Below are 21,057 nucleotides of genomic sequence, written 5' to 3' on the forward strand. Positions count from 1 at the left end.
AAGGTAAAAAATGTGGTCCATTCTTCATTCACTCCTCAGAGACAGTGGTGCATGATGGTAAAATGATGCTATTTTTGTGGGGGATTACAATCTGCCCACCACCAGGTCAAATGTCGGTGTAATCCCTCATTCGTCCAGGCGTGTTCCATAGTAGAAAAAGCTTCAGTTGTAGTCATCTGGACTCAGTTTGAAAAAATAGACGTTTCGACTCTCATCCAAGAGTCATTGTCAATAACAGAATTTAGGTCGAGAACTCCGATATTAATACTGTTCTGTGGTAAGACCCGCCCATTGGGAGGAGCCTTCCTGAAGTAGAAAGAGTTGTTTGTTTCAACAGAAACTCCCCTTTGTATCTACCGAGCTAGCCTATTCAGAATCTTAATGGGCTATTAGAAACCTCTTTGTCTTTGTGAGACCCTGGCTCGACCACCCTGAGTACCTGATTAGCATCTGAATGTCCTTTACCTTTCCAGGGGTTCAGAATCCCATTATAAATAACAGGAAGATGAAACCTAAGCCCTCCATTTCTGTTTAAAGAAGGTCTTTCTTTTTTAACAAAAATAGCTTCCTTGACTCCTCTTTCAAACCATCTTTTCTCCCTGCTTAAAACCTTCACCTCACCGTCTTCAAACGAGTGATTAGAGGCTTCAAGATGGAGATGCACGGCGCTCTGAGGTCCTGAACTAGTATTTCTTCTGTGCTGATAAAGCCTCTTGTGTAGAGGCTGTTTCGTCTCACCTATGTAACGTTCTTTACAACTTTCTTCACTGCATTGGATCGAATAAACTACATTGCTCTGTTTTTGAGTCGGCAATTTGTCCTTTGGGTGAACCAGTTTTTGTCTTAAAGTGTTTCCTGGTTTAAAATAAACAGGGACTTCGTGTTGTCTAAAAATTCTCTGCAATTTTTCCGACAGGCCAGACACATAAGGGATAGAGACACCCTTCCTTCTCTGTTCAGTTTCCCTTTTGTCCTGCTTCTTGGTTCTCTTCACTCTGTTGAGAGCCCAAGCGGGGTAACCACAGGCTGAGAGGGCATTTCGGACATGTTTTTCCTCTTTCTTCTTGCCCTCTGAGCTGGTGGGCACACCTTGAGCTCTGTGTTGTAAGGTTCTGATCACCCCCAGCTTGTGCTGTAGTGGGTGGTTGGAGCCAAAGAGCAGATACTGGTCCGTGTGTGTAGGTTTCCTATATACTTCTATTTGGAGTTTCCCGTCCTCTCCTCTGATCGTGGAACAATCAAGAAAGGCCAAGCGATTCTCCTTAGCGTCTTCTCTTGTAAACCTAATATGTGGGTCCACAGCATTGATGTGATCAGAGAAGGTTTCCAGCTCTTGTTTCTTGATTGTTACAAAAGTATCATCGACATAGCGGAGCCACAGTTTTGGGGCTATGCCTGAGAATGAGGACAGTGCCTTCTTCTCAAAGTGCTCCATGTACAGGTTGGCCACTATGGGAGAGACGGGCGAGCCCATGGCACAGCCATGAATCTGTCTGTAAAATTGTCCCCGGAATTGAAAGTAAGTGGTGTTCAGACAGATGTCCAACAGTTTACATATGTGTTCAGGTGTCAGTTTGGTCCTTTCCTGTAGGGTGGTGTCTTCCTGCAGTCTGATCCTCACTGCTGCTACTGCATCAGAGGTCGGGATGCAGGTGAACAGGGACACAACATCATATGAAACCATGAGGTCATCTGGGTCCAGTTGGAGATGTTTCACTTTATCCACAAAGTTGTGCGTGTTTTCCACATGATGTTCCGAATTCCCCACTTGCATTTATGGCCTTCCAAAAATACACAAAAAGGAGGTTCCACTCAGACCCATAGTGTGCAGCACAGATTCCATCACCTACAATGTGGCCAAGCATTTAACAACTATATTGGCTCCGCTTGTGGGGAATTCGGAACATCATGTGGAAAACACGCACAACTTTGTGGATAAAGTGAAACATCTCCAACTGGACCCAGATGACCTCATGGTTTCATATGATGTTGTGTCCCTGTTCACCTGCATCCCGACCTCTGATGCAGTAGCAGCAGTGAGGATCAGACTGCAGGAAGACACCACCCTACAGGAAAGGACCAAACTGACACCTGAACACATATGTAAACTGTTGGACATCTGTCTGAACACCACTTACTTTCAATTCCGGGGACAATTTTACAGACAGATTCATGGCTGTGCCATGGGCTCGCCCGTCTCTCCCATAGTGGCCAACCTGTACATGGAGCACTTTGAGAAGAAGGCACTGTCCTCATTCTCAGGCATAGCCCCAAAACTGTGGCTCCGCTATGTCGATGATACTTTTGTAACAATCAAGAAACAAGAGCTGGAAACCTTCTCTGATCACATCAATGCTGTGGACCCACATATTAGGTTTACAAGAGAAGACGCTAAGGAGAATCGCTTGGCCTTTCTTGATTGTTCCACGATCAGAGGAGAGGACGGGAAACTCCAAATAGAAGTATATAGGAAACCTACACACACGGACCAGTATCTGCTCTTTGGCTCCAACCACCCACTACAGCACAAGCTGGGGGTGATCAGAACCTTACAACACAGAGCTCAAGGTGTGCCCACCAGCTCAGAGGGCAAGAAGAAAGAGGAAAAACATGTCCGAAATGCCCTCTCAGCCTGTGGTTACCCCGCTTGGGCTCTCAACAGAGTGAAGAGAACCAAGAAGCAGGACAAAAGGGAAACTGAACAGAGAAGGAAGGGTGTCTCTATCCCTTATGTGTCTGGCCTGTCGGAAAAATTGCAGAGAATTTTTAGACAACACGAAGTCCCTGTTTATTTTAAACCAGGAAACACTTTAAGACAAAAACTGGTTCACCCAAAGGACAAGTTGCCGACTCAAAAACAGAGCAATGTAGTTTATTCGATCCAATGCAGTGAAGAAAGTTGTAAAGAACGTTACATAGGTGAGACGAAACAGCCTCTACACAAGAGGCTTTATCAGCACAGAAGAAATACTAGTTCAGGACCTCAGAGCGCCGTGCATCTCCATCTTGAAGCCTCTAATCACTCGTTTGAAGACGGTGAGGTGAAGGTTTTAAGCAGGGAGAAAAGATGGTTTGAAAGAGGAGTCAAGGAAGCTATTTTTGTTAAAAAAGAAAGACCTTCTTTAAACAGAAATGGAGGGCTTAGGTTTCATCTTCCTGTTATTTATAATGGGATTCTGAACCCCTGGAAAGGTAAAGGACATTCAGATGCTAATCAGGTACTCAGGGTGGCCGAGCCAGGGTCTCACAAAGACAAAGAGGTTTCTAATAGCCCATTAAGATTCTGAATAGGCTAGCTTGGTAGATACAAAGGGGAGTTTCTGTTGAAACAAACAACTCTTTCTACTTCAGGAAGGCTCCTCCCAATGGGCGGGTCTTACCACAGAACAGTATTAATATCGGAGTTCTCGACCTAAATTCTGTTATTGACAATGACTCTTGGATGAGAGTCGAAACGTCTATTTTTTCAAACTGAGTCCAGATGACTACAACTGAAGCTTTTTCTACTATGGAACACGCCTGGACGAATGAGGGATTACACCGACATATTTCCAAGAATTTTGGGCCAAAAACCTTGGATTTAGTTCGGGAACTCGAATCTGTAGCCAGGAAACTAGCAGACAACAGGAATCACTTGAGGTTCAATCTTAGATGCAGACAGAACAACATGATCCCGAAGAGCCTGCAGATCAAATCACCGGTCAGAGGACACAGAGCAGAGAAGATTTGGAGAAGGAGCCTTATGCAGATGCTCAGTGAAAGGATCCAGGAAAACAACGTCAGAATTGATAAATTGAAAGGCAGAACAGGAACTTTACAGGAGAAATTAACCAGCATACTCCCTGAAGAAGCTTTCAAAAGAGTGCTGGATTTTACACAGACAGCAAAAGAAGCACAGCACAGGAAGAGCAAAGAACGCCAAATCAAGAAGTTCAACATTCTTTTGAACAAAAAGAATGCAGGTGAGGTCGAGCTAGATATTAGGACTGAGACAGACAAATTAGCGACCAGCAAAAACAATTGGATTAAGAACCTATCAGATCGTGTTCTGACACAGGCAGAAAAGGAGGTGCTCTCTAAAGGGCTCAACTTTTCTGTCACCTCTAAACACATCCCTACAGAGGACTACATCACAGCCACTGAAACTGCAATTAGGAACAACAAAATGACTGAATCGGAGGCTACAGACCTGAGGTTACGTGTCACAGCGACCCTGAAGAGTGCCAAACCACCGCCTTCAAATATCACAGCTGAAGAGAGGAAAGCACTTTCAGCACTGGAAAAAGATCATAGCATCAACATCCTCCCAGCAGACAAGGGACGTTGCACTGTGATTCTCAACGCAGCTGATTACGAAGCCAAAGTCCACACCCTCCTCGAGGACACGACCACATACGAGCGCTTGAAAAGAGATCCGACCAGTGGCTACAAGAAGAAAGTGATAGACTGTTTACAAAGGCTGGAAAAAGAGGAAGTGATAGACCGGCCTCTGTATTACAGACTGTATCCTGGTGAAGCCATGCCTTGCATTTATGGCCTTCCAAAAATACACAAAAAGGAGGTTCCACTCAGACCCATAGTGTGCAGCACAGATTCCATCACCTACAATGTGGCCAAGCATTTAACAACTATATTGGCTCCGCTTGTGGGGAATTCGGAACATCATGTGGAAAACACGCACAACTTTGTGGATAAAGTGAAACATCTCCAACTGGACCCAGATGACCTCATGGTTTCATATGATGTTGTGTCCCTGTTCACCTGCATCCCGACCTCTGATGCAGTAGCAGCAGTGAGGATCAGACTGCAGGAAGACACCACCCTACAGGAAAGGACCAAACTGACACCTGAACACATATGTAAACTGTTGGACATCTGTCTGAACACCACTTACTTTCAATTCCGGGGACAATTTTACAGACAGATTCATGGCTGTGCCATGGGCTCGCCCGTCTCTCCCATAGTGGCCAACCTGTACATGGAGCACTTTGAGAAGAAGGCACTGTCCTCATTCTCAGGCATAGCCCCAAAACTGTGGCTCCGCTATGTCGATGATACTTTTGTAACAATCAAGAAACAAGAGCTGGAAACCTTCTCTGATCACATCAATGCTGTGGACCCACATATTAGGTTTACAAGAGAAGACGCTAAGGAGAATCGCTTGGCCTTTCTTGATTGTTCCACGATCAGAGGAGAGGACGGGAAACTCCAAATAGAAGTATATAGGAAACCTACACACACGGACCAGTATCTGCTCTTTGGCTCCAACCACCCACTACAGCACAAGCTGGGGGTGATCAGAACCTTACAACACAGAGCTCAAGGTGTGCCCACCAGCTCAGAGGGCAAGAAGAAAGAGGAAAAACATGTCCGAAATGCCCTCTCAGCCTGTGGTTACCCCGCTTGGGCTCTCAACAGAGTGAAGAGAACCAAGAAGCAGGACAAAAGGGAAACTGAACAGAGAAGGAAGGGTGTCTCTATCCCTTATGTGTCTGGCCTGTCGGAAAAATTGCAGAGAATTTTTAGACAACACGAAGTCCCTGTTTATTTTAAACCAGGAAACACTTTAAGACAAAAACTGGTTCACCCAAAGGACAAGTTGCCGACTCAAAAACAGAGCAATGTAGTTTATTCGATCCAATGCAGTGAAGAAAGTTGTAAAGAACGTTACATAGGTGAGACGAAACAGCCTCTACACAAGAGGCTTTATCAGCACAGAAGAAATACTAGTTCAGGACCTCAGAGCGCCGTGCATCTCCATCTTGAAGCCTCTAATCACTCGTTTGAAGACGGTGAGGTGAAGGTTTTAAGCAGGGAGAAAAGATGGTTTGAAAGAGGAGTCAAGGAAGCTATTTTTGTTAAAAAAGAAAGACCTTCTTTAAACAGAAATGGAGGGCTTAGGTTTCATCTTCCTGTTATTTATAATGGGATTCTGAACCCCTGGAAAGGTAAAGGACATTCAGATGCTAATCAGGTACTCAGGGTGGCTGAGCCAGGGTCTCACAAAGACAAAGAGGTTTCTAATAGCCCATTAAGATTCTGAATAGGCTAGCTCGGTAGATACAAAGGGGAGTTTCTGTTGAAACAAACAACTCTTTCTACTTCAGGAAGGCTCCTCCCAATGGGCGGGTCTTACCACAGAACAGTATTAATATCGGAGTTCTCGACCTAAATTCTGTTATTGACAATGACTCTTGGATGAGAGTCGAAACGTCTATTTTTTCAAACTGAGTCCAGATGACTACAACTGAAGCTTTTTCTACTATGGAACACGCCTGGACGAATGAGGGATTACACCGACATATTTCCAAGAATTTTGGGCCAAAAACCTTGGATTTAGTTCGGGAACTCGAATCTGTAGCCAGGAAACTAGCAGACAACAGGAATCACTTGAGGTTCAATCTTAGATGCAGACAGAACAACATGATCCCGAAGAGCCTGCAGATCAAATCACCGGTCAGAGGACACAGAGCAGAGAAGATTTGGAGAAGGAGCCTTATGCAGATGCTCAGTGAAAGGATCCAGGAAAACAACGTCAGAATTGATAAATTGAAAGGCAGAACAGGAACTTTACAGGAGAAATTAACCAGCATACTCCCTGAAGAAGCTTTCAAAAGAGTGCTGGATTTTACACAGACAGCACAAGAAGCACAGCACAGGAAGAGCAAAGAACGCCAAATCAAGAAGTTCAACATTCTTTTGAACAAAAAGAATGCAGGTGAGGTCGAGCTAGATATTAGGACTGAGACAGACAAATTAGCGACCAGCAAAAACAATTGGATTAAGAACCTATCAGATCGTGTTCTGACACAGGCAGAAAAGGAGGTGCTCTCTAAAGGGCTCAACTTTTCTGTCACCTCTAAACACATCCCTACAGAGGACTACATCACAGCCACTGAAACTGCAATTAGGAACAACAAAATGACTGAATCGGAGGCTACAGACCTGAGGTTACGTGTCACAGCGACCCTGAAGAGTGCCAAACCACCGCCTTCAAATATCACAGCTGAAGAGAGGAAAGCACTTTCAGCACTGGAAAAAGATCATAGCATCAACATCCTCCCAGCAGACAAGGGACGTTGCACTGTGATTCTCAACGCAGCTGATTACGAAGCCAAAGTCCACACCCTCCTCGAGGACACGACCACATACGAGCGCTTGAAAAGAGATCCGACCAGTGGCTACAAGAAGAAAGTGATAGACTGTTTACAAAGGCTGGAAAAAGAGGAAGTGATAGACCGGCCTCTGTATTACAGACTGTATCCTGGTGAAGCCATGCCTTGCATTTATGGCCTTCCAAAAATACACAAAAAGGAGGTTCCACTCAGACCCATAGTGTGCAGCACAGATTCCATCACCTACAATGTGGCCAAGCATTTAACAACTATATTGGCTCCGCTTGTGGGGAATTCGGAACATCATGTGGAAAACACGCACAACTTTGTGGATAAAGTGAAACATCTCCAACTGGACCCAGATGACCTCATGGTTTCATATGATGTTGTGTCCCTGTTCACCTGCATCCCGACCTCTGATGCAGTAGCAGCAGTGAGGATCAGACTGCAGGAAGACACCACCCTACAGGAAAGGACCAAACTGACACCTGAACACATATGTAAACTGTTGGACATCTGTCTGAACACCACTTACTTTCAATTCCGGGGACAATTTTACAGACAGATTCATGGCTGTGCCATGGGCTCGCCCGTCTCTCCCATAGTGGCCAACCTGTACATGGAGCACTTTGAGAAGAAGGCACTGTCCTCATTCTCAGGCATAGCCCCAAAACTGTGGCTCCGCTATGTCGATGATACTTTTGTAACAATCAAGAAACAAGAGCTGGAAACCTTCTCTGATCACATCAATGCTGTGGACCCACATATTAGGTTTACAAGAGAAGACGCTAAGGAGAATCGCTTGGCCTTTCTTGATTGTTCCACGATCAGAGGAGAGGACGGGAAACTCCAAATAGAAGTATATAGGAAACCTACACACACGGACCAGTATCTGCTCTTTGGCTCCAACCACCCACTACAGCACAAGCTGGGGGTGATCAGAACCTTACAACACAGAGCTCAAGGTGTGCCCACCAGCTCAGAGGGCAAGAAGAAAGAGGAAAAACATGTCCGAAATGCCCTCTCAGCCTGTGGTTACCCCGCTTGGGCTCTCAACAGAGTGAAGAGAACCAAGAAGCAGGACAAAAGGGAAACTGAACAGAGAAGGAAGGGTGTCTCTATCCCTTATGTGTCTGGCCTGTCGGAAAAATTGCAGAGAATTTTTAGACAACACGAAGTCCCTGTTTATTTTAAACCAGGAAACACTTTAAGACAAAAACTGGTTCACCCAAAGGACAAGTTGCCGACTCAAAAACAGAGCAATGTAGTTTATTCGATCCAATGCAGTGAAGAAAGTTGTAAAGAACGTTACATAGGTGAGACGAAACAGCCTCTACACAAGAGGCTTTATCAGCACAGAAGAAATACTAGTTCAGGACCTCAGAGCGCCGTGCATCTCCATCTTGAAGCCTCTAATCACTCGTTTGAAGACGGTGAGGTGAAGGTTTTAAGCAGGGAGAAAAGATGGTTTGAAAGAGGAGTCAAGGAAGCTATTTTTGTTAAAAAAGAAAGACCTTCTTTAAACAGAAATGGAGGGCTTAGGTTTCATCTTCCTGTTATTTATAATGGGATTCTGAACCCCTGGAAAGGTAAAGGACATTCAGATGCTAATCAGGTACTCAGGGTGGCTGAGCCAGGGTCTCACAAAGACAAAGAGGTTTCTAATAGCCCATTAAGATTCTGAATAGGCTAGCTCGGTAGATACAAAGGGGAGTTTCTGTTGAAACAAACAACTCTTTCTACTTCAGGAAGGCTCCTCCCAATGGGCGGGTCTTACCACAGAACAGTATTAATATCGGAGTTCTCGACCTAAATTCTGTTATTGACAATGACTCTTGGATGAGAGTCGAAACGTCTATTTTTTCAAACTGAGTCCAGATGACTACAACTGAAGCTTTTTCTACTATGGAACACGCCTGGACGAATGAGGGATTACACCGACATATTTCCAAGAATTTTGGGCCAAAAACCTTGGATTTAGTTCGGGAACTCGAATCTGTAGCCAGGAAACTAGCAGACAACAGGAATCACTTGAGGTTCAATCTTAGATGCAGACAGAACAACATGATCCCGAAGAGCCTGCAGATCAAATCACCGGTCAGAGGACACAGAGCAGAGAAGATTTGGAGAAGGAGCCTTATGCAGATGCTCAGTGAAAGGATCCAGGAAAACAACGTCAGAATTGATAAATTGAAAGGCAGAACAGGAACTTTACAGGAGAAATTAACCAGCATACTCCCTGAAGAAGCTTTCAAAAGAGTGCTGGATTTTACACAGACAGCACAAGAAGCACAGCACAGGAAGAGCAAAGAACGCCAAATCAAGAAGTTCAACATTCTTTTGAACAAAAAGAATGCAGGTGAGGTCGAGCTAGATATTAGGACTGAGACAGACAAATTAGCGACCAGCAAAAACAATTGGATTAAGAACCTATCAGATCGTGTTCTGACACAGGCAGAAAAGGAGGTGCTCTCTAAAGGGCTCAACTTTTCTGTCACCTCTAAACACATCCCTACAGAGGACTACATCACAGCCACTGAAACTGCAATTAGGAACAACAAAATGACTGAATCGGAGGCTACAGACCTGAGGTTACGTGTCACAGCGACCCTGAAGAGTGCCAAACCACCGCCTTCAAATATCACAGCTGAAGAGAGGAAAGCACTTTCAGCACTGGAAAAAGATCATAGCATCAACATCCTCCCAGCAGACAAGGGACGTTGCACTGTGATTCTCAACGCAGCTGATTACGAAGCCAAAGTCCACACCCTCCTCGAGGACACGACCACATACGAGCGCTTGAAAAGAGATCCGACCAGTGGCTACAAGAAGAAAGTGATAGACTGTTTACAAAGGCTGGAAAAAGAGGAAGTGATAGACCGGCCTCTGTATTACAGACTGTATCCTGGTGAAGCCATGCCTTGCATTTATGGCCTTCCAAAAATACACAAAAAGGAGGTTCCACTCAGACCCATAGTGTGCAGCACAGATTCCATCACCTACAATGTGGCCAAGCATTTAACAACTATATTGGCTCCGCTTGTGGGGAATTCGGAACATCATGTGGAAAACACGCACAACTTTGTGGATAAAGTGAAACATCTCCAACTGGACCCAGATGACCTCATGGTTTCATATGATGTTGTGTCCCTGTTCACCTGCATCCCGACCTCTGATGCAGTAGCAGCAGTGAGGATCAGACTGCAGGAAGACACCACCCTACAGGAAAGGACCAAACTGACACCTGAACACATATGTAAACTGTTGGACATCTGTCTGAACACCACTTACTTTCAATTCCGGGGACAATTTTACAGACAGATTCATGGCTGTGCCATGGGCTCGCCCGTCTCTCCCATAGTGGCCAACCTGTACATGGAGCACTTTGAGAAGAAGGCACTGTCCTCATTCTCAGGCATAGCCCCAAAACTGTGGCTCCGCTATGTCGATGATACTTTTGTAACAATCAAGAAACAAGAGCTGGAAACCTTCTCTGATCACATCAATGCTGTGGACCCACATATTAGGTTTACAAGAGAAGACGCTAAGGAGAATCGCTTGGCCTTTCTTGATTGTTCCACGATCAGAGGAGAGGACGGGAAACTCCAAATAGAAGTATATAGGAAACCTACACACACGGACCAGTATCTGCTCTTTGGCTCCAACCACCCACTACAGCACAAGCTGGGGGTGATCAGAACCTTACAACACAGAGCTCAAGGTGTGCCCACCAGCTCAGAGGGCAAGAAGAAAGAGGAAAAACATGTCCGAAATGCCCTCTCAGCCTGTGGTTACCCCGCTTGGGCTCTCAACAGAGTGAAGAGAACCAAGAAGCAGGACAAAAGGGAAACTGAACAGAGAAGGAAGGGTGTCTCTATCCCTTATGTGTCTGGCCTGTCGGAAAAATTGCAGAGAATTTTTAGACAACACGAAGTCCCTGTTTATTTTAAACCAGGAAACACTTTAAGACAAAAACTGGTTCACCCAAAGGACAAGTTGCCGACTCAAAAACAGAGCAATGTAGTTTATTCGATCCAATGCAGTGAAGAAAGTTGTAAAGAACGTTACATAGGTGAGACGAAACAGCCTCTACACAAGAGGCTTTATCAGCACAGAAGAAATACTAGTTCAGGACCTCAGAGCGCCGTGCATCTCCATCTTGAAGCCTCTAATCACTCGTTTGAAGACGGTGAGGTGAAGGTTTTAAGCAGGGAGAAAAGATGGTTTGAAAGAGGAGTCAAGGAAGCTATTTTTGTTAAAAAAGAAAGACCTTCTTTAAACAGAAATGGAGGGCTTAGGTTTCATCTTCCTGTTATTTATAATGGGATTCTGAACCCCTGGAAAGGTAAAGGACATTCAGATGCTAATCAGGTACTCAGGGTGGCTGAGCCAGGGTCTCACAAAGACAAAGAGGTTTCTAATAGCCCATTAAGATTCTGAATAGGCTAGCTCGGTAGATACAAAGGGGAGTTTCTGTTGAAACAAACAACTCTTTCTACTTCAGGAAGGCTCCTCCCAATGGGCGGGTCTTACCACAGAACAGTATTAATATCGGAGTTCTCGACCTAAATTCTGTTATTGACAATGACTCTTGGATGAGAGTCGAAACGTCTATTTTTTCAAACTGAGTCCAGATGACTACAACTGAAGCTTTTTCTACTATGGAACACGCCTGGACGAATGAGGGATTACACCGACATATTTCCAAGAATTTTGGGCCAAAAACCTTGGATTTAGTTCGGGAACTCGAATCTGTAGCCAGGAAACTAGCAGACAACAGGAATCACTTGAGGTTCAATCTTAGATGCAGACAGAACAACATGATCCCGAAGAGCCTGCAGATCAAATCACCGGTCAGAGGACACAGAGCAGAGAAGATTTGGAGAAGGAGCCTTATGCAGATGCTCAGTGAAAGGATCCAGGAAAACAACGTCAGAATTGATAAATTGAAAGGCAGAACAGGAACTTTACAGGAGAAATTAACCAGCATACTCCCTGAAGAAGCTTTCAAAAGAGTGCTGGATTTTACACAGACAGCACAAGAAGCACAGCACAGGAAGAGCAAAGAACGCCAAATCAAGAAGTTCAACATTCTTTTGAACAAAAAGAATGCAGGTGAGGTCGAGCTAGATATTAGGACTGAGACAGACAAATTAGCGACCAGCAAAAACAATTGGATTAAGAACCTATCAGATCGTGTTCTGACACAGGCAGAAAAGGAGGTGCTCTCTAAAGGGCTCAACTTTTCTGTCACCTCTAAACACATCCCTACAGAGGACTACATCACAGCCACTGAAACTGCAATTAGGAACAACAAAATGACTGAATCGGAGGCTACAGACCTGAGGTTACGTGTCACAGCGACCCTGAAGAGTGCCAAACCACCGCCTTCAAATATCACAGCTGAAGAGAGGAAAGCACTTTCAGCACTGGAAAAAGATCATAGCATCAACATCCTCCCAGCAGACAAGGGACGTTGCACTGTGATTCTCAACGCAGCTGATTACGAAGCCAAAGTCCACACCCTCCTCGAGGACACGACCACATACGAGCGCTTGAAAAGAGATCCGACCAGTGGCTACAAGAAGAAAGTGATAGACTGTTTACAAAGGCTGGAAAAAGAGGAAGTGATAGACCGGCCTCTGTATTACAGACTGTATCCTGGTGAAGCCATGCCTTGCATTTATGGCCTTCCAAAAATACACAAAAAGGAGGTTCCACTCAGACCCATAGTGTGCAGCACAGATTCCATCACCTACAATGTGGCCAAGCATTTAACAACTATATTGGCTCCGCTTGTGGGGAATTCGGAACATCATGTGGAAAACACGCACAACTTTGTGGATAAAGTGAAACATCTCCAACTGGACCCAGATGACCTCATGGTTTCATATGATGTTGTGTCCCTGTTCACCTGCATCCCGACCTCTGATGCAGTAGCAGCAGTGAGGATCAGACTGCAGGAAGACACCACCCTACAGGAAAGGACCAAACTGACACCTGAACACATATGTAAACTGTTGGACATCTGTCTGAACACCACTTACTTTCAATTCCGGGGACAATTTTACAGACAGATTCATGGCTGTGCCATGGGCTCGCCCGTCTCTCCCATAGTGGCCAACCTGTACATGGAGCACTTTGAGAAGAAGGCACTGTCCTCATTCTCAGGCATAGCCCCAAAACTGTGGCTCCGCTATGTCGATGATACTTTTGTAACAATCAAGAAACAAGAGCTGGAAACCTTCTCTGATCACATCAATGCTGTGGACCCACATATTAGGTTTACAAGAGAAGACGCTAAGGAGAATCGCTTGGCCTTTCTTGATTGTTCCACGATCAGAGGAGAGGACGGGAAACTCCAAATAGAAGTATATAGGAAACCTACACACACGGACCAGTATCTGCTCTTTGGCTCCAACCACCCACTACAGCACAAGCTGGGGGTGATCAGAACCTTACAACACAGAGCTCAAGGTGTGCCCACCAGCTCAGAGGGCAAGAAGAAAGAGGAAAAACATGTCCGAAATGCCCTCTCAGCCTGTGGTTACCCCGCTTGGGCTCTCAACAGAGTGAAGAGAACCAAGAAGCAGGACAAAAGGGAAACTGAACAGAGAAGGAAGGGTGTCTCTATCCCTTATGTGTCTGGCCTGTCGGAAAAATTGCAGAGAATTTTTAGACAACACGAAGTCCCTGTTTATTTTAAACCAGGAAACACTTTAAGACAAAAACTGGTTCACCCAAAGGACAAGTTGCCGACTCAAAAACAGAGCAATGTAGTTTATTCGATCCAATGCAGTGAAGAAAGTTGTAAAGAACGTTACATAGGTGAGACGAAACAGCCTCTACACAAGAGGCTCTATCAGCACAGAAGAAATACAAGTTCAGGACCTCAGAGCGCCGTGCATCTCCATCTTGAAGCCTCTAATCACTCGTTTGAAGACGGTGAGGTGAAGGTTTTAAGCAGGGAGAAAAGATGGTTTGAAAGAGGAGTCAAGGAAGCTATTTTTGTTAAAAAAGAAAGACCTTCTTTAAACAGAAATGGAGGGCTTAGGTTTCATCTTCCTGTTATTTATAATGGGATTCTGAACCCCTGGAAAGGTAAAGGACATTCAGATGCTAATCAGGTACTCAGGGTGGTCGAGCCAGGGTCTCACAAAGACAAAGAGGTTTCTAATAGCCCATTAAGATTCTGAATAGGCTAGCTCGGTAGATACAAAGGGGAGTTTCTGTTGAAACAAACAACTCTTTCTACTTCAGGAAGGCTCCTCCCAATGGGCGGGTCTTACCACAGAACAGTATTAATATCGGAGTTCTCGACCTAAATTCTGTTATTGACAATGACTCTTGGATGAGAGTCGAAACGTCTATTTTTTCAAACTGAGTCCAGATGACTACAACTGAAGCTTTTTCTACACCAGGTCAAATGTTTGTTGGAGCAGAAAGAGATTGTAACTGCAAAACCTCAACAGAATTATCCATCTAATCCATGCATGATGTGAGTGATAGTGTCAATTACGTTTACACGTGGGGGTTCAATTAAGGGCTAACAACAGTACAAACAGGCAGCGGCCGGATTAAGGTTTTTGGCGGCCCTAGGTTATGTTTTGAGGACCCTCTCTTGTCTATAGGTTTTCTGAAATTGTTTGACATTTCCAACTGCACAGGAAGAATCAGCATATCTAACACAACATCTTCATATGTAGGTATATAATAATAATAATAATGATAATAATAATAATAATAATAATAATAATAATAATAATAATAATAACATAGAACAACAAAGTGAGAGGGGGGAAATCTGAAAATGTCATAAATAAATCACTGCATTCTGGTTTATTTTAGAGCGGACAGTAACAATTATAGAGTAAGTGTTATAAAGTATCATTTCCTCACCTGGACTGACTCCGCCCATGTGGTACCAGAACTGGAGACATTGTGTGTGGGACGTCCCGTAGATGAGAGCAGAGGTGAGGGAGGAGACGGCCCCAGACAAGAGCACGTCTGAGCCAGAGTTCAGCAGCATGTAGTGTCCTGGACAGAACCAAACCACGCAGTCATGACTACTTATGCTCATCAAAAGTAATGAAAACCAGAAACTAATCTGTATTAAAAAAGATTCTAGTTTTATCAGAGTGAGAATAGCACATGGAAACATAAAGAAGTACATTGTAGAAAAAGGTTCAGTTGTAGTAATCTGGACGCACTTTTAGAAAAAACAAAACGTTTCGACTCTCATCCAAGAGTCATTGTCAATCTGCAAACTCAGATATTTATTCTATTCTGTGGTAGTTGTTTCAACAGAAACTTACACCTCTTTGTTTTCTATCAAGCAGTCTCTTGTTTACTGTCAGTCATTTATGGGCTAATTAGTCTCCCTTTTGTCCCAGTCTCTCTTTCTCTTCCCTGAGGACCTGATTAGCATCCAAATTCCCCGGACGTCTCCCTTTCCAGGGATTCAAAATGTCATTATAAACAACAGGAAGATTGAACCTTAACCCTCCATTCCTGTTTGAAGATATAGCCTCTTTAACTCCTCATTCAAACCACATTTTCCCCTGCTTAGAATCTTCACCTCACTGTCTTCACAGAGTGATAAGAGGGAACAAATATCTGAGGTCTAAATTCCCGGTCTAAATTCACAGATTGACAATGACTCCATGAACCTTTTTCTAGGTGGAGTCTGCATGTTCTCCCCGTGTTACCGTGGGTTCTCTCCGGGTTCTCCGGCTTCCTCCCACCGTCCAAAGACATGCATGTGTTAGGCAAAATTGGTGACTCTAAATTGGCCCTAGTGAAGGGATGTGAGAGTGAACTGTCTGTAATGTCTGTGTCTCTGTGTTGGCCCTGCGACAAGTTGGCCACTGTCCAGGGTGTACCCCGCCTAAGGCCCGAAGTCACTGGGATAGGCTCCAGTCACCCGCGACCCCGAAAGGGAACAAGCGGTAGAAAATGGATGGATGGATGGATGGAACACTCCTGGACGAATGAGGGATCACACCGACATAAAGAAGTAGGATTATTTTTTGTTGAAAATGACAGTATGTAGTCTAAAGAATTATTTTTTTGTTATCATTGTGGTATGAAAACTGTAGTACCGGTATTGAAATAGAGTGACAACACTAGTTAATAGGTCATTTTACGTAATACAAATGATGGATAATGACATTTATTAGATTAGAGAAGTAAATTGTACTTCGAAAAGTACTTAATCTTCTTTTTAATTATTTTGAAGTTACATCATTCTTATTTACTACCTTACTAATGTTATGCTCAATATTTTCAGTTGTTGTACTTTGATTATGGTTTTGTCATTATGTAAAAGTAATGTTAGACATGTTTCTATAAGCCAGAAGCACAGCAGACTTTATTATATTCCTTCTATTAAGATAAGATAAAGTTTATTTTCCCCTCAATGTTACAACAGCAAAAAATAATAAATAATTATAATAAATGCAGCAGTAGACTAACAAACAGGTAAGATATAATGATATACTTCACACTAAAATAACAAATGCTATAGAATTTAAAAAGAGGAAAAACACAGTAAAATAAATATCAATAGAGTGCCGTCTCACCCTTGGGGGTCTCCAGGGTGTGGTCGGTCTTGGGGCCGATGGTGGAGGAGACGTATCCGTTTGTCAGACGCCAGTGCACGGCTCCAGAGCTGCTGAAGTCACACTGTGTCCCCTCGAATGAGCACATCCTCGGCACCGAAACACACGGTTTGTCACTGAACGCCACATCGTCAATGGCAACGCGTCCATCGAAGCCCGAGCGGACCGCCTCAAACACCAGCTGAATCCATACATAGAAAGAGAAAACCAACAATGTGCGTTTAATTCATCATAGTGCGTTTATTTGTGCTCATCCCTTTATACTAGATTGAAATATATGTATACAGATTCAAGCATAGTTTTATGGAAGTTTTTATTATTCCACTTCTGTTTCTAATATGTGTTTCTGTACCTAATCTGTGATGCAACCCTGGAATTTCCCCCTTTTGGGACAAATAAAGGTTCTCTTATCTTATCTTATCTGTCTTCATCTACTGGCAGCAGAGAGAATTGCTGCCAGTAGATGTAATGAATGTGATTTGATGGACTTAAAACTGCACAGGAGACGATGACATGATGGGTCTGGAGAATATGAAAGTGTTTTCTGAGGCTCTGAAGGAGAAGACTTCTTAAAACAGGTGTGAATGAAGCTAGAACACAACTCCAGGTCTGTTATTGATGAGGGAACAGTGTTAGAATGTTTTAATGACATAACAGACATAATGAGCTCACAAAAGTACATTTTGAATATTGAAAATGCACATTTAAAAATATGAATGTATTTTATGAGGCCTTTGGTCACTATTCCAAAGGCTAGTCACATGATGTAGTAAGGGCCCTTACCATGTAGGGCTCTTACCTGTAGGGCTCTTACCATGTAGGGCCCTTACCATGTAGGGCTCTTATCCTGTAGGGCTCTTACCATGTAGGGCCCTTACCATGTAGGGCCCTTACCATGTAGGGCTCTTACCATGTAGGGCTCTTACCCTGTAGGGCTGTAGGGCTCTTACCATGTAGGGCTCTTACCTGTAGGGCTCTTACCATGTAGGGCTCTAACCCTGTAGGGCTGTAGGGCTCTTACCATGTAGGGCTCTTACCTGTAGGGCTCTTACCATGTAGGGCTCTTACCATGTAGGGCTCTTACTTGTAGGGCTCTTACCATGTAGGGCTCTTACCCTGTAGGGCTGTAGGGCTCTTACCATGTAGGGCTCTTACCTGTAGGGCTCTTACCCTGTAGGCCTCTTACCATGTAGGGCTCTTACCATGTAGAGCTCTTACCCTGTAGGGCTCTTACCATGTAGGGCTCTAACCCTGTAGGGCTGTAGGGCTCTTACCATGTAGGGCTCTTACCTGTAGGGCTCTTACCATGTAGGGCTCTTACCATGTAGGGCTCTTACCTGTAGGGCTCTTACCATGTAGGGCTCTTACCCTGTAGGGCTGTAGGGCTCTTACCTGTAGGGCTCTTACCTGTAGGGCTCTTACCCTGTAGGGCTCTTACCTGTAGGGCTCTTACCCTGTAGGGCACATACATGTAGGTCTCTTACCTGTAGGGCTCCTACCTTGCAGGGCTGAAGGGCTCTTACCCTGTAGGGCTCTTACCTGTAGACCTGTAAGGCTCTTACCCTGTAGGGCTCTTACCCAGTAGGGCTCTTACCCCATAGGGCTCTAGGCTGTAGGGCTCTTACCCTATAGGGCTCTTACCCTGTAGGGCTCTTAACTGTAGACCTGTAAGGCTCTTACCCTGTAGGGCTCTTACCCAGTAGGGCTCTTACCCCATAGGGCTCTAGGCTGTAGGGCTCTTACCCTATAGGGCTCTTACCCTGTAGGGCTCTTAACTGTAGACCTGTAAGGCTCTTACCCTGTAGGGCTCTAGCCTGTAGGGCTCTTACCCTGTAGGGCTCTTACCCTGTAGGGCTCTTACCCTGTAGGCTGTGTACTGGTGAGGCACTGGACAATGGGCCTCATGCCACATGTTCCCATGAGCTCCAGTCCGAGACCACAGGGTCAGTTCGTAGCCGTGATCGTCCACCAGCTTCACATTCAGAGTCCCTGAGACACACGGGGAGAGTCAGAATGTCTTTTAATGCATATATTTGTGATGGATCCCCCCTGTACCTGTGTTTGGCCCGTAGAGCTGGTAGAAGAAGGAGAGGCACATATTTGAGGCAGACGATGGCTGTGTGTACGACAGCAGGCGTCCGAACGCACCGCGGAGAGAAGAGCTCCACATGTCCACCACCAGACTCCGGCCTGAGCAGAGGGAAACAACTGTGGAATCAGCTCAGTAATACAATGACTTTAGAAATGATTTGTACTGTTTTGTAACTTATGTTTATTGTTGGCTTAAGTGGTTATTTTGAATGTTTTACTCTGAGCTTTTTGCATCATGTTTTAACCTACAAAGGCCACATAAACTAAAGCAAGACCTTGAGCACCACGCCCCCCACTCTGCCTGTGAGTGTGAGGAGTGTGAGTCGGCTGGAGAACGACTGTGTGTGTTCAAAAGGCGCAGTCTAAAACTGGATCAATATCATAACTCTTGGTGAGTATTATTATTTATTTTACCGACACTGGTGGTGTGGTCCGATCCGTCCAGCAGTGTCCAGTCAAAGTTATCGCTGTTGTCCTGGAACCATCCACAGAATCCCTCCTCAAAGTTGCATGACACTCCTGCAACAAAGATATTCAAGTAAAAAGATACATCATTTTCAGAAATATAAACTTGAGCAAACTCAATGAACCATTTAAAATACTATGTCATCAGAAGAAAAAGGTTCAGTTGTAGTCATCTGGACTCAGTTTTGAAAAACTACAACTGAACCTTTTTCTACAATGGAACACTCCTGGACGAATGAGGGATCACACCAACATATGTCATCAGAAGGTGAACGTGAAACACACACATTTACACACATTAACAGGCATCAGATATGAATGCTAATTATTGTCGGTATAAATGTAATGATTTTCTTTAAGCTACAATCTTTAATATTGTTGTCAAAAACATTTACATTTGTTTCCTTCTCTATTAAAAACAAGTGAAAAGTACTATTTTACATTGAATTTGAGAGAACTAAAATGGTCAAGATTTTTTCCTTTATCAAAAAAGGTCAGTGTGTGTAATAACCACCTAAACCAGGGGTGGGCAATTATTTTCCTCCGAGGGCCATATTCGAATCCAGACAAGTAGTGGAGGCCGGCCCGCCATCATTGGTGTGAAAAAAAAAAAATCCAAAAAATTAAATATCAAATAAAATGTAACTTTTCTTTCAAATATAGGCTATTGAATCTATTATTTAATTGATTTCACGTCATATGTATTAAGGATACACGTGCAGACAGATGCCTGAGGGCAAAAAAGGAAAAAAATAATATATATATATATATATATATATATATATATATATATATATATTTTTTTTTTTTTTTTTTTTTAATATTACTTGGACAAGATTGGCAAGCCGGATTGAAAATAAAAATAAAAATAAAAAATGTAATATGCATCTGTTAATGTTTTCTAAACAGGCTCTGACATAACATACCTACATAACTGATTCTGAGGCTAATTACACTTTTTTTTAAAAATTGAAATTCTAACATTATGTTTCACTTCTACTTTGCCTTTACTTTTGAACTTTTTACTTCATGAGCTTTTCAAGGATCGATAGTTCAAGTGGCATGATTATAAATAACGACTCACCGGTTGGAGTGTAGGGGAAGTAGTTCTGAAAACAGTCACGGAAGAAAACGTTTGTGACTTTGATTTTGGACAGAGTATGTATCTCAGCCACAAGTCCTTCAAACACCAGCTAAGATAAATGAATGAAACGCTTAGTAAGTTGATTGTAATAACAAACACGATGTATATACTAATAAGAGGCTGCACCTGGAACCGTGATTTCCTCCGTCCGATGTGAACATCAGTGTGGTTCCAGGATTCCGGCTCTGTTCCCGTTTTTCCTGCAAATTCCCAGACGTTGGGCTGAGGTCCGAATACACTGTCCACCACACGCACGGACAACGCTCCTGCAAAACATCAACATGACGTCAGGAATGAGCCAAACAATGTAACAACATGACTAAATTACACCAGGTTTAAAGGACACATATTATGAATTATTTGTGTTGTTGTTTGCCTTTAAACATTCTCTTGTACCACTGCTTTGGCTTTGCATGTTTTAGAACTTAAATCTAATGAAAGCACACATTATTTCATATAAGTCAAGCGTTTCCTTATCAGAATTTGTGTAAACACTACATCTACTGGCAGCAGAGGGAATTACCATGCAGAATAAATAACCTTAATATGATTTGGGGCAGAAATACTCAGTACAAAATTTGTTCTGAGCATTTCTGCCCCAAATCATTTTAAGGTTATATAG

General features: G+C 43.7%; 1 protein-coding gene across 2 annotated transcripts in view; it reads right to left on the reverse strand.

The window, feature by feature from the left end:
• mamdc4 (MAM domain containing 4) overlaps positions 1-21,057 on the reverse strand; it is a 51,908-nt gene that overhangs the window by 17,503 nt on the left and 13,348 nt on the right. For both annotated transcript variants that reach the window (XM_072454533.1, XM_072454534.1), the window contains exons 14-20: positions 20,562-20,701; positions 20,376-20,484; positions 19,241-19,345; positions 18,791-18,925; positions 18,597-18,724; positions 16,697-16,916; positions 15,015-15,152 (exon numbers count right to left, since the gene is read on the reverse strand). In XM_072454533.1, the coding sequence (XP_072310634.1) occupies positions 15,015-15,152; positions 16,697-16,916; positions 18,597-18,724; positions 18,791-18,925; positions 19,241-19,345; positions 20,376-20,484; positions 20,562-20,701 (975 nt within the window). The remainder of the gene's footprint in view (positions 1-15,014; positions 15,153-16,696; positions 16,917-18,596; positions 18,725-18,790; positions 18,926-19,240; positions 19,346-20,375; positions 20,485-20,561; positions 20,702-21,057) is intronic.

Source organism: Eucyclogobius newberryi, unplaced genomic scaffold, assembly GCF_026437365.1.
Source record: "Eucyclogobius newberryi isolate DKJ021-1_F unplaced genomic scaffold, fEucNew1.0.hap1 SCAF_2, whole genome shotgun sequence".
Classification (NCBI taxonomy): Eukaryota; Metazoa; Chordata; class Actinopteri; order Gobiiformes; family Gobiidae; genus Eucyclogobius; species Eucyclogobius newberryi.